The sequence below is a fragment of the Hyposmocoma kahamanoa genome, unplaced genomic scaffold (assembly GCF_003589595.1).
Source record: "Hyposmocoma kahamanoa isolate Upper Pololo Valley unplaced genomic scaffold, ASM358959v1 92, whole genome shotgun sequence".
Classification (NCBI taxonomy): Eukaryota; Metazoa; Arthropoda; class Insecta; order Lepidoptera; family Cosmopterigidae; genus Hyposmocoma; species Hyposmocoma kahamanoa.
The window spans coordinates 10,865,748-10,879,480 of record NW_020654748.1 but is presented as its reverse complement, the minus strand read 5'-3'; the positions used below and the strand labels follow the sequence as shown (position 1 = coordinate 10,879,480).

The 13,733-nt window shown below is 34.9% G+C and overlaps 1 protein-coding gene across 2 annotated transcripts in view; it reads right to left on the bottom strand.

The window, feature by feature from the left end:
• Positions 1-13,733, bottom strand: part of LOC113236721 (facilitated trehalose transporter Tret1-like) — a 51,519-nt gene that overhangs the window by 4,771 nt on the left and 33,015 nt on the right. Inside the window, exons 2-6 of one of the 2 annotated variants that reach the window (XM_026472881.1) lie at positions 9,194-9,465; positions 6,344-6,502; positions 3,811-3,950; positions 871-1,103; positions 340-481 (exon numbers count right to left, since the gene is read on the bottom strand). In XM_026472881.1, the coding sequence (XP_026328666.1) occupies positions 340-481; positions 871-1,103; positions 3,811-3,950; positions 6,344-6,502; positions 9,194-9,465 (946 nt within the window). The remainder of the gene's footprint in view (positions 1-339; positions 482-870; positions 1,104-3,810; positions 3,951-6,343; positions 6,503-9,193; positions 9,466-13,733) is intronic. The other variant, XM_026472882.1, reaches the window with a different exon arrangement.

Here is a 13,733-nt window from a genome sequence, read left to right as displayed (position 1 = left end):
TATATATATATATATATATATATATATATATATATATATATATATATATATATATATATATATATATATATAGTAAACATTATTTTGAAATATAGTTAAAATAACGTGCCAAGAAACCTGTAAATATAAGTAAGTGTCCAATAAAGTTTTTAAAGATCCATTTTTTACGTCAAGTCGTGTTCTACCGACTGAGATTTCTACATTCAAACTCGTGAGTTGCGATTCTATACAAGTGAATATATTGATGACAATTTTCTTATCAAGGCTGGGTAACCTTTTTAGATTACCTTCAATAACATTAACAAGCAGTCGGTAAATAATACTATATGAAAAACAAACCTCGAATATTTGAACAGCGTAGAAGGTGATGGTGTTGATGCCACACCATTGGTAAATAAGGAAGTACAGTGCTAATATAATGAAAGGTTTCATAGCTGATGGCGACATGATGGCCTTAATGATCTCTTTGGGCGACTTCAAGCTGAAAGTGAAAATTTTTTGATGTTATATTTTCGTTCATTACTTCTTAATAGGATAGATAATACGACTAGAGGACGTAACAATCCAAGAACAATAAATACAATGCAGCATCGCCATTTATTAGTAACATGGCGGCACTTGAGGTAAACATTCCTGACGTTGATCAATCATGACGATACGAAAAGCAGTTAATAATGTGTTGCTTTACGCCAAGACACACCTTTATAACATTTAACGTTTTGTCGATATGGATACTGTGTTGATGCTGCAGGTAGTGAGTACTAGGTACCGACCTGAATTCTGAAGTATAACTGAGTTGTTGAGGTAGCTTCAGTTTATTGAAAGACGTCTTTAAATATAGATCATAATGTTACTGAACGAATAACTTACTGCTCCACATGATTCTTTTCTTTAAAAGCGATCATTTTCTGCAGTTCACCGTCGACGTCACAAGTTGACCCCCTTAGTTTGAGCAGACATTTTTCCGCTCGTTCCGGTTTATCCTGTGTGAGGAGGTAGTTCGGCGACTCCGGGATCAATATCATGCCTATCAAAGAGACCATTGGAATGATGGAGCTGACTCCTGCTAGGACGGTCCATGATGTCGCGCTACCAATAACGTACTGAAAACAAAATATTTTTGTCAAATTTTGTGGCATCACATTCAAAAACTTCTGACCCTTGTGAAATTTTGTTACAATACAGTGGACTCCAAAAAGAGACTTTTACTTTTCGATAGCTAAAATTCCGCGGTTCTAAAGCCGTTTACCCCATGATGTTGTTACCAGTCACTTCACAGATGATTCAATCCTCATATAATTTCACTGTCAATTATCACATTACTGCAGAATCGTGCGAAAAACGTAGATTGTAAGATCACGTAATTTCATTTGACGCGTAGTTGTTATCTAGTGAGAGCAAACTAACAAACAAGTCGTTTGTTTGTTGTTTGCGACAGTTCTAAATTTGTCAGTTTCAACACTTAGGTATCTAGTTGATACTCAATTTATCGTAGTCACGCGTGGAAACGTCACGATATGACATTATGTTGTATCTTTGCGGATTTTCTTGCTGTTACCTATCTTGGTTGACGTAAACGTAAAGACGGAGATTTTTGTTAAACTACCTAAGAAATGAATGCTAGGATTGCTTTAATACGATTCTGTCAGCGAGCTCTGCCACACTGATTTTTTATTTTTTATTGAAAACCATGATGTTTTTAGTACATCGAGTATATAACCATAAATGGAGACGAAATAAAGGCGGTCCTTCTCTGGCAATTCATTAGCTAATTTGGCCTTATATCACTTTTAAATATCAACTTTCGTTTGTGCTGAAATCACAAATTAGAATGCTGAAATAGTACAGCGCCAACAACTGACCTGTGTTTACGTCTCCGTATATTCCAAAAATATTCTCTATTTATTGTAATAAAGATAATCTCTAACTATGGGAGGCTGTTCCATTCGGTGGAGTGGGAAAAACAGCAAAACATCTAATTACAAAACAAACGGAATCACGTTTCATCGGTAATTAAATATTAAATTATGTAATTTTGCAATTTTCGTCCATTATAGCAAAACTCAAGTTATACTGGTCGATTTGAAGTGAAACAATTGACGACACCCGTCAATTGTTTCGAATTCGGGCTGGCCAATCGGACCGCAGTTGTTACCGTAATTTTGTGACAGAATAGTTTTTAAACAAATTAAAAGACTTTTCGTTATGTGAAAAGTGTAGTAATTTTTTATAGCAATGCCCCATAATTTATTATTTTGGTAAAACAATTTAAATACACCTTACTAGATCGTCGCCTTATTTTGTCAAGCCCGTATCTTAAAGCACAAAGTTACTGAAATGCAAAAAATGGATTGTATATAATTTTATAAATTTTGAAGGCTGATTACGCATCACATTTTCTTCATATTCACACACTGGCTTTTACCTATTCTTAAAGTAATGCATATAAAAATAAATAGAAAGTTTTGCCATTTCCTGAATAATCAATCACTCTTTATAAGATACGAGTTTGAGAAAATAAGGCATCGAAATTTTGGTTCGCAAAGTACACGCGTAAACTTAATAGTTTCCCAGATTTGGTAGGACCCTGTGGAGGACATACATTTAGCCCTGTAACTTTTTATTTATTTCTTTCCAAAATCCAGACCGCTTTCTACAATTGTTTTACAACTACTACTAAAACTTGGAGCACTGCATTTGCAAACTCATGAATTTTTACTGATGTCATTTACATCAACACCGCACGAATCTATTGACATCTCAAAATGGGTAGTAAGCCTTTTAAGCGCTAACACGTAAAGCATCTTCCTTTACACTTACTCCGGCCTTTAAGAACATAGTTATCAGATTCTTAATCTCAACACAAAAGACGTAATATGTAGATAGAAAATCACGTGGTATAAAATATCGTTACAGGGTTTTCTAACTTTTGTTCGTGTTCTGTTAATTAGCATGCCAAAGGCAGGAGTGGATCTGAGCAGTTGTTTGTTCACAACAAGTGCTTTGTTGTCAGTATATAATTGTAATGGCTGTAGTAAATAGACAAGTACGCTATTGTTTATGTCGACGTCCTAACTCGTGGCTTCGTACAGACTATAAGCTACTTTTAAAAAGATTTTAACTAAAAAGCAAAGAAGTGATTTGTACTGTAATCGATAATCCCTCCCAATCCTCGAGATACTTAACATGTATCTACGGATTCTCGTGAAATTGTAATTATTATTGGGGTGAATAAAGGTTTATTATCCATGATAATGCATGTATGTGTAGTAAGTACATTGCCGCCATAAGATGTAACATTGAGTATGTGCGCAGTGATGAACCAGAGTTCAAAATAGACAAAGTATATTTAGCTAAACTTCAAGGAGATAATACATATAGAGTGGATAAAACCCCCCCTATTAAAATAACTGTAATGAATTTTGTTCTAAATTTGTGATGTGTAACTATAGTAATTACTTTCAATTTAATTTAAAACTTATAATTACTTTTTAAATTTTTGAAATTTCATAATGCATTAACAATTTAGTAAGCATTTGCACACCTACCTATTTCCCTGACGCTGACCACACCCGGTGCAATCTGGCCGAAACGTCGATCATCTCGTAACCACATTACGTCGGGATAATGAGTAGGTGTGCAAATATCAATTACATTGTTTAATCGCATATATTCCTGTTTTGAAATATCAATACATGTTTTGTAATTAAAAAACCAAATTTTAAAGACAGGTTCTATCAACTCTATATGCAATGTAATATATGTAATATATTACGATCTTTGGTACAAAATTATACAAGAGAAACTAACCTGTATCAAGACTCCGGTGGAAACACCAACAGAGGCCAAAGCACCAAGCATGCCTCTGAGATGGGGCTGCGTCACTTCGCAAGTGTACACCCTCGCTGGAGCTCCCACCATACCCGACCCCAAGCCTATTAATAACCTTCCTGCAATACGATAAAAGGGTGTAAAGAATTTGTATTCTAAATGGGTAGCGACGTACAAGTAAAATATTATATTTTACACATCAAATTTTGAGAATTATTAGGCAAAGAACTTAGCATCTTTAAGTTAAATTTCTTGCTATTATTTTTGTTCTCTTCTTGTGTTAAAAGATTAACCACTGTGGTGTATTGGGTCATTTCTCTAAAGCCGCATTTTTCTGTGTCTATGCACTAAACTCCGCTTATTTATCAAAACAAAAATCTAAAAAAAATAGAGAGTATAACATAGGTCGAAAGCTAATTGGAGAGCACAAAATCTTCCCATTAAACCTTTCGGACCTAATGGAAAAAAGTCCGAAATGCCTAAAACCTGACAACAGTGGCGTGTCCCGAATGCAGAATCCATAACAAAGTGTCATTTTCCTCAAAATTGTAACATTAACCAATTCTGACTTTAGTTCACGTATATTACATTAGATGATTGTACTGATAATCACAATTTCACAATAAACTAGACAAATGCCAAGAATGCTGCGTGTGCCAGGCTTACGCGGGAATTCGGTGGCCGTTACTAACCACGCTACACATCACAAGTGAAGCACTTTAGAAGCTTCGCAATTCGTCCGTATTATTCGTCCATCACGCCCCTGCGGCTAAAGAGAACAAGTGAATGATTTGTTGCCGATTTTAGGACTTCTTGCGTGTAAATATTAATTCGGTGGATTTGGTCCAGGTTGATTTTTGAATTCAGTGTATACGATATTTCAAAAACTAAATTTTAGGGTTATATGCAACATTTTTGATAATATGTGTTATAACAACTAGAATATAATAACAATTTATTGGTTTTACAAGTATTGTGGTTTACGAATAATATCAAGGAATATATATATATATATATATAGTGAATCTCGTGGCCTTGGTTTCGGTGGATTTTATGCCATAGAATTCAGAAAAGCTTCCACCGAAGTCGGAACAAACTACCATCAAAGCCATATTTTCTTTGAAAAGCAAGAATTTTATAAGTTTTTTCATGTAAATGTTTAGTAATATTATTGATTTTTATAATTTTATATTACTATTTGTTTCCCGGTGAAAACGAATAAGGAAAATCAAAACAGAAAAGAAAAATTAGAAATCATGAAGGTGAAGGAACGTGCTAGAAAAACAAAGATAAAAAGCGATCCAATTATATATGAAATGTTTAAAGAAAAAGATAGACAGAGATATGCGAAGAAAAAGTGGAAGGAAAGATTTTGATTTTTTGTTACATGAATTACCTCGTCGTGTATAAAAAGTAATGAAAGGTATTAATTGCGCAAGTTCCAAAAAAAATATTGCTTTTGTAGCTACAGATTGCGTTCTAAAATATATTTTTTAAAAAGGGATACGGAAATACATTGTGCTTGAAAAAAGGTTGAACAGCCAAACTGAAAACTGCTTTTAATAAATAAGGTGAAATTTGTTTGTGTTGTTCTGGTCGATTTATAAATAAATTTTAGTTTTTAAAACTTTATTTAATAGTTAGTCATATTAGTAAATGTTTATGTAGATTATGGAATGTTTTTATTGCCTTTTTCATAAAGTTTGATGGAAAAAGTGTGCCTTTTGTTGTTGATTTTGGTGGTAGCTGAATTCGGTGGATAAAATAAGTCATTAACTGTTAGAAATCTAGTTGCCCAATTAATAGAATCTTGTGTAAGTTTTGAGTTCTTTTTTTTTCCTTTCCACTCAATGTTTTTCGTGAAATTCAGAAAAAAAATTCGCCCACCGAAGTTAGCTCTTCTAGGAGAAACGCCTATAGAAATAAGGGTACTGCTGCACGCTCGCTCCTGGGCCGTTGCAGCGCAAGATGTCGGTATGAACGGGCGTATTCACAGAACACATAAATACTAGGGCATATTGCACACGCACGTCAAACTTACGTAACGTTGTTTTGTTGAGCTATCCCAGTACAAATGAACGTAGACATCATACCCACCCTCATAGATTAGATAGACTATCTAAAGTTTTTTCATGAAAAAAGAAAAGAATTTTAATTGTAACTATCCCAATCTAGAGGCTAGAGCGTGTTGTAAAGCTTTCCTGAAAATTTACGTTGGCTGGCAATGGATTAATAATGAAAAAGAAAAGAGTGATGTAAATTTATAACTGCCAGAAATATATTTCTTTGCTTTTTAAAGTTGCTACGAGTTATAAATTCCTAGGTTTTCGAGCTTTATTTTCTTGAACTTTTTCGTGGAGACATTTTGTTTGTAATAAAAATATGATCTAGCTCATAAACGCTATTGGTTTTAAATAACCGTCATTTCTACGCAAAAAGGAACCTTCGAAGTGGTAACGTGTCGACTTTACTAATTTATTTTGTTTACTTTTTTATTTCTAATTGTACTTACCAACATACAACATCGGAACATTCTGTGCGCAAGCAATGAGTAGCCATCCTATGATGAGAGGTATTTCAGTTATGATGAGTGTAAGTCGGCGACCGATGGTGTCCATGAGATATCCACTGAGAAGGCAGCCGAAGGGAGTACCCGCTGCACTTAAACTAGCTGTAAAATAAACGCATTATATTATATATTATTTTTTATTGTTGTGATTGATGTGAACAAAGGTTTAGTATTAATGAACTTACCCCACTCCTGGAACCAAGAGTGGGACGAACAGTCCGAAAGGGAATAAACAATCTAAACAAATGTATTACAGCCGACTTGAATCTGTTAATTTCTAAAAGACGGAGCTTTTCGTAAGTTTAAACGGTGTAGGTCGGAGGAAAATTGGACTGCCTTCAAATTATGTAGGAATCGCTGTAATCAGATGGTGAGAGCCGCAAAACGCCGCAACTTTCATGACAATCTTGTACAGTCTTCTCCTGCTGCAACTTGGAAATTTTTGAAGTCTGTGGGTCTGCTTAAGCCTCAGAATGACGCTATTCCTCATTCTTTCACTCTCGATGACATCAATCATCACTTCTCAGCGGCCGCCAGCACTCAGTGTATTGGCAAGGTCAATGCTCTCAATGACATTCCTCTCTTGTGTAGTCAACCTTCCCAAGCTTTCTCTTTTTCTTCGGTTTCAGAGTCAGAGATTCGCAAAATAATAATGTCTTTAAAATCAAATGCCGTTGGTTGTGATGACATTAGTCGTCAAATGATAGTCTGCTGTTTAGACAGTGTACTGCCGATTATCACACATATTATTAATTGTTCCCTTTCCTCTGGTACTTTCCCTAGCAGCTGGCGCAGGGCGTATGTGCTGCCTCTTCCTAAAATAAATAATCCGTCCGTTCTTAAACACTTTAGGCCAATCTCAATACTACCTTTCCTTTCTAAAATTCTAGAAGCAGTTGTTCATCGCCAATTATCATCCTTCCTTTTTAGACACAATGTCCTTGGCCAGTACCAATCAGGTTTCCGGCCGGGCCACAGTACCACAACGGCATTATTGAAAGTTACGGAAGACATTCGTGAGGGCATGGAGGCTTCGCGGTTGACAGCATTAGTTCTCATTGACTTCTCTAACGCCTTTAATGCTGTTGACCATGATATACTCCTAGCCATCCTAGCTTTTTTGCGAGTTTCTGCCCTGGAACTGGAATGGTTCTCTTCATACCTTAAGGGGCGCAAGCAAGCTGTTCGTGCCAAAGACGTCTTGTCTAATTGGTGCGATCTAGAGGCAGGCGTGCCCCAAGGCGGAATTCTTTCTCCCCTATTATTTTCAGTTTTTATAAATTTAATCTCTCCTATTCTCCGCAGCTCTCATCATTTGTATGCTGACGATCTACAGATTTATGCGCAAGCAAAATTTGACTCCTTGGATGATGCGATATGTAACCTCAATGATGATTTGCGACGTATTGCTGACTGGTCGAGTAAGTTTGGCATCAGTGTCAATCCAAGCAAGTGTCAAGGCATGATCGTGGGTAGTCCCTATGCTTTGTCTAGGTTGGACATAAGCTCCGTTGCGCCTCTTTCTTGTGATGGCACATCCATTGTTTTCGTGCCTCATGTAGTGAATCTGGGACTACACATTGATTCTACTTTTTGCTGGCGACCTCAGATTGACTGCATTAGTCAGAAGATTATTGGTATTTTGAGGTCATTCTATCAGTTCAAACACTTTCTTCCCATTACAACAAAGATTCTGCTAATTCAGGCAACCATTTTCCCTATCTTCGATTATGCTGATGTGTGTTATGCTGATATCACTCAAGAACTTCTCAACAAATTGGAGCGGTTGCTCAATAGTTGTATCCGGTTCATTTACTGTCTTCGCAAGTATGATCATGTGTCCGCATATCGTGACAAGTTGAAATGGCTCACGATTCGTCAGCGCCGGAATCTGAGAATCCTCTCCACGCTTTATTCCGTACTCAAAGACCCATGTGCACCAGAGTATTTGAAATGTAAGTGTCAATACTTTGGTGTGCACAATGCCCGTGATCAGCGTTCACATAATAAATTTAATTTATCTGTTCCTCCTCACCGTACTGGTTTTGTCTCTAACTCGTTTACTCTTCAGGCAATACGACTCTGGAACGCTCTCCCACCCCATATTCAAAGTGCGCCAAATAAACTCGCATTTAAGCAGTTAGTCCGCAATCTAATGCTAGATTCTCCACCTGCATCACAATAGTCTCATTTGGATATATGTTTATTATATATATTATTATAATATAATTTATTGTTATGTATATATATTTATTATTATGTATGTATAAAATTAATTTTTATTGTTTATGTATGATCATATTTATGTACATAATATATACATTAACCAAATTGTTTGTTTATTAACTTTATTCCTCTTTTTTCCTTTCTTTTTTTTTTTTTTTTTTTCTCTTTCGTTTTTGTTTGTTTGTTGTCAAGTTTTGCAACGCCTGTTAATTGTTCTGTACTCAGCTCTCTGGTTAACTGGTAGAGAATGCCTAGTGGCATTAAGTTCGCCATTTGTACTTTTTTGTATGCAATAAAGTTTAAATAAATAAAAAAAAAAATAAATAAAAGTGTATTTTTTTTCTTTTTAGAGTTAAAGAAACTTTTCTTGTGTTTTAGCGTATTTTATGGATTTATGATCAGTTCTTCTTATTGTGAGGTTTACGAAAGGAGCCTTTCGTTCCTTACCTGTGCGTCTGCGATCGGTGAGTATCTTACGATGATTAGACAATCTTTTCACCACGATGGCAAGCAGTAAGAAGCAATAAGAAGAAGCAATAAAACTCGTTTAATCGGTATAGCTCTTACCTATCCAACTAGCCTGGCTTTCCGTGACCTGTATATAGGAAGTCTCACTCTGCAATTGCGGCAAGGCTGTCGCTGGGAAACCAAACGCCATTCCCGTATTGATAGTGCCAAGATTGGCCACAAACGAGACCACGACTTGCCGGAATGCTTTCCCTCTAGTTGATTTATCTGGCTTTGAAGGTTTGGGTTTTATTGGAAACGGTGTTTTCTCAGGATTTTTTGTTAGGCTAATGACTGGAGTGGCGGTGCCGACTAATGGAGTGGAATTACCGCTGAAAACAAAACAAGTAGGTTATTACCAAGACCAGTGTGTAAGAAGAATTGTGGTGTTTTATGTCTGTTAAATACATGACCAGCATTAACGAATTCTTTGCATTCGTGCTATTTCTTGTATTTGCTTGTACTTCTATGGAATCAATCCTGTTTTCCTAGTCTTTCGTCAACCGACTAATAAAAAACAATAACATACCAAAAACTGTTTTTATTTCAAACTTAGGTAATAGTTAATTAGTGTAAATAAACTTAAGTTAAGTAGTAATAAACGATTTCTATTTTATTCTAAATAGTAATAATAGTGCAGTCTTCGAAATTAATTGTACACTTCAATATTAATAACAATATTATTCATATTCAAGTAATACATTATGGCGTTCGAATCGATACAAACGCAGCAATCGGCTTTTTGAGCCTCTACGCCGACGACGCGCAGATGACGCGCGTAAACGCGATGCAGTCGCAGCGAGTACACTTTTGCACACGTTCAGAAATTAAAGCAATACTTTGCCAGACATGTGCACGAATCACTTGGTTTCAAAGTAAAGAACGACCAGACATTAAGCAGCAAAATTACCATCAGAACAAAACCCAGGGCGCCCAAACATGAAATAAATTTAGTTTTTTTTTGTATATCAAGTGACGGGACGAACAAGTCCAGCGCCTGGTGGTAAGCGACACGCCTATCCATAACAGTTGCAGCGCCACTCGGAGCTTTAAATCGCAAAGGTCTTAGGGGCACTGCCACTGCTCCCGTCACCTTGAGATATGAGTTGTCAAGTCACATGTACCTGTAATTTCAATAGAAATGGGTAAGGTGGAACTGGTTTCTTGGACGAACTCTTTCACAAAGAGCTCTACTGCTACCAAATTAGTCTCACAGTAGTGGTTTCACAAATTAGTCCGAATCTGGGACCTCCTAATCTAACGTCAAGAGTGCTAATCGCTGTGCTACCGGGATCTTCACAAAGATATTATTATTCGAATAGCCTCTCTGTTATAGGGTTATCTTTTGTAACGATAAGGTCAGACTGGACGACAGTAGATAAAGCGTACTTCCTCTGAGTTTTTTAATGATTCATTGACCTTTCTTAAAATGAATGTTTATTTCTTGTTCTCTATCTGTTATCTTATTTAATAGAGCGGCGTTGTAGTAGCAACGGCAACGTAAGAATAATAATTGTTTGTTTTCACAGTTGACTATCACAACACTTGGAAAAATCGCCGCGACAATAAGTTATTTTTTAATCAAGTCTGTGACAATAACTTATTACGGAATGGAGATGATAATATTGATTGATATTTATGAGTTTATGGAAATAAATTACGCTAATCGAACTATGTGAACTCAACAAAGAGCAGCCTACCAGCTAATTTCACCAAACAGGAAGTGTAACAAGTTGGCAGCCTGCCTTTTTTTACATTAAGCTAATTTTTCATTAACTTAATTATATCATTATCTATTAATTCCTTGTTAATAAATTAAGAACATAGATAATATAAAAAAGGAAAATAAAGTTATTAGTATGATTATGATTATTCAAATAAGTTATGATATATATACTCGTATATATCCTGATTTTATAGTTAAACCTACTTAACTCAAAGGCTAGTTCCCATAATTAAACACGAGTTTCAATAATTAAAATTTCGTGTTTATGACATAGAATTACCACTCAAAATAATGTTACATACAAAGAAGTTACTATATTAAATATTTTGAATATTAATGTCAATTCATGTAATGGCACGTGTTCTCGATATCGGGAATAACAAATAACGTAAATGTTTACATGCAAGATAATTAAGTTTTACTGTTAGAAAGTTAGTTATGTCAGCCACATCGATGCAATCAATTAATATTAAGAGGTGCGTGATGTCATGCCATATCAGTCGTGGTAATAGATAAAGTTGAAAATGGCTCATTTGTTTGGGTTAGATAAAATGAGGCTTTTAGAGAAAAGTAATCATTAGTAAGGTAAATAGCAATTTAATTAAGATTGATCACAGATTTTTTGCGCCGTAGAGTTCCATCGAAATACTTCTTAGAAACTTGCATTGACCTCAACGGATCCGATGAATTACATTTCAAAGATTTTTCACAAGGCTACGTTCGTAGAGTTCGTTCAGGGAAATACTGCCACCTTACCTATTACAGCCGCCAAGTAGTAATGTCAGCATTACTGTGTTCCGGTTTTTAAGGGTAAAAGTGCTGGTGAAATTATAGGCACATGGGACTTATCTACTTATAACTCAGGGTAACAGGTGCAGTGACAATGCCCCTCAGATCTTTTCAATATAAAGCTCTGAGTGTTATGGAGAGGCGTGTACCTTACCATCAGGCGCATGACTTGTTGGTCCCGTCATTTGATATTATAAAAAAAAAGTTTATTTTTACAAATCGTACCTCCATCGAACAGTGGCATAAGTTGAATTACACAATTTTTTATACTAATAACAAAGTGACACGCGTCTCGTCTAATTAGTATAACTCTATGAACAAGATTGACTGAATTATATTAAAAAATTCCAAGATATTACACCTATTTGGTATTCATACTACGGGGAATTTCCTAGCAACTTGTTATTGGTTCGATAGTCGGGCAAATTACTAACCGACGTAAAAAAAAAGGTGTTCTCAATTCGGCTGTTTGTTTTTTTTTTGTAAGTATGTTACGCGATAACTCCGGCTTATTATTATTATTATACAATTAATTTGGGAACCGATTTTGATGATGCTTTTTTGTTGGGAAGAGGGTACCTCAGCAGTGATCACATTTCAATTTGAAGAAAATATTCCACCTCTAAGGGTGCCAAACTAAGGAATTAATGACTTTTGAGATCGATTTTTTAGTACTCTGTAGTGAGACTATGATTTGTTTCTTTATTTTCATGCGTATACAGTCGCAACTGCTGAGCACAGACGTCCTCTCACAACGGGAGTGTTTTGGCTGTAGTACCCACGCAGGCCCAACATAGATTGCGAACTTCAAACACATCATTAAATTACTTTGCACATGTGTGCAGGTTTCCTCACGAACCATGGTCTTTTTCGGGGGAGTTGTAATGTGTAGAAGCAACGTCACTTCTTTAGTAGATCACTGGATCACATATTGAAGGAAATGTTGAGGAGGCATAAGATTCTCCATATTGTAATAGAATTATTATTACACTTCTATTTGCTTCTACATCCTGACTGGTTCGCCATCTCTTATTAGGTTGGTTGTGCAGTGAGGTAGTTAGGATGCATAGATAACTTCTATATAAGTTGGGACATCATCTGGTTAGCGACGTATAGTGAAACGGGAACATTTTTAGATAATGTGTTCATTCGTTCATTGTGCACATTACACTCACTATGCTTTTCTTCGTCGAAAAATCAAACATTACAAAAAAATCGCAGAGAGATCGCTCGAAGCTGTCTTTCTAGACCAGGTTTATCAATTCGTACACAACAAGTTAAATGCTCAAACTCGAACTCCAACCCACTGTCTAAGAGTCCCTCAGCTTATACATCATCAAGCAAACAATAGGTTATTTTAAGTTCAAGGAAAATAAAAGGTTTTAAATTATCCCTTTTATGAGCCAGTAACTAGATATGTACATTATATTGTCATAAGATTCCTTGTAAGAAAGTTATGTCGGTCAGCATAAGAAAGAGACATGACATTTCCGACCTCAGAAAGATGTAACTAACTCCTTCGTAAAGCACAACAGATATTTGTTGTAAGAAAAACTATTATTTGATATAAAAATCAATAATTAGTGTAATTAATTCAGTAGGTAATTAATTAAATAAGTAATAAAATAAATAAAAAATTAATTAATTTATTACCGATTAATCATATAAGCCATTAGTTAAATAAATTGTTAATTAAATAAAAATAACAAAGAAAATAATTTTATTAATTACATCAGTAATTAATTAAATAAGCAATTATTTAAATGACTAATTAATTAATCAATTAATCAAGGAAGTAATTAAAGAAGTTGTTATTTAAATAATTACGTAATTAATCAATTAGGTACTTTAAATAATTACGTATTACATTTATTACTTTTTAATTGCAACAATTTTAATTAATTACTTAAATTATTACATATTTCATTTATTACTTTAATTATTCACTGATATAACTAATAAAATTTAATTATTTGTTTTAATCAACTCTTTATTTAGTTAATTACTTATATGATTAATTATTCAATTACTTATATATTAAATAGTTCTTTCATTAATTACTATTTCACTTATTATATATTCTAT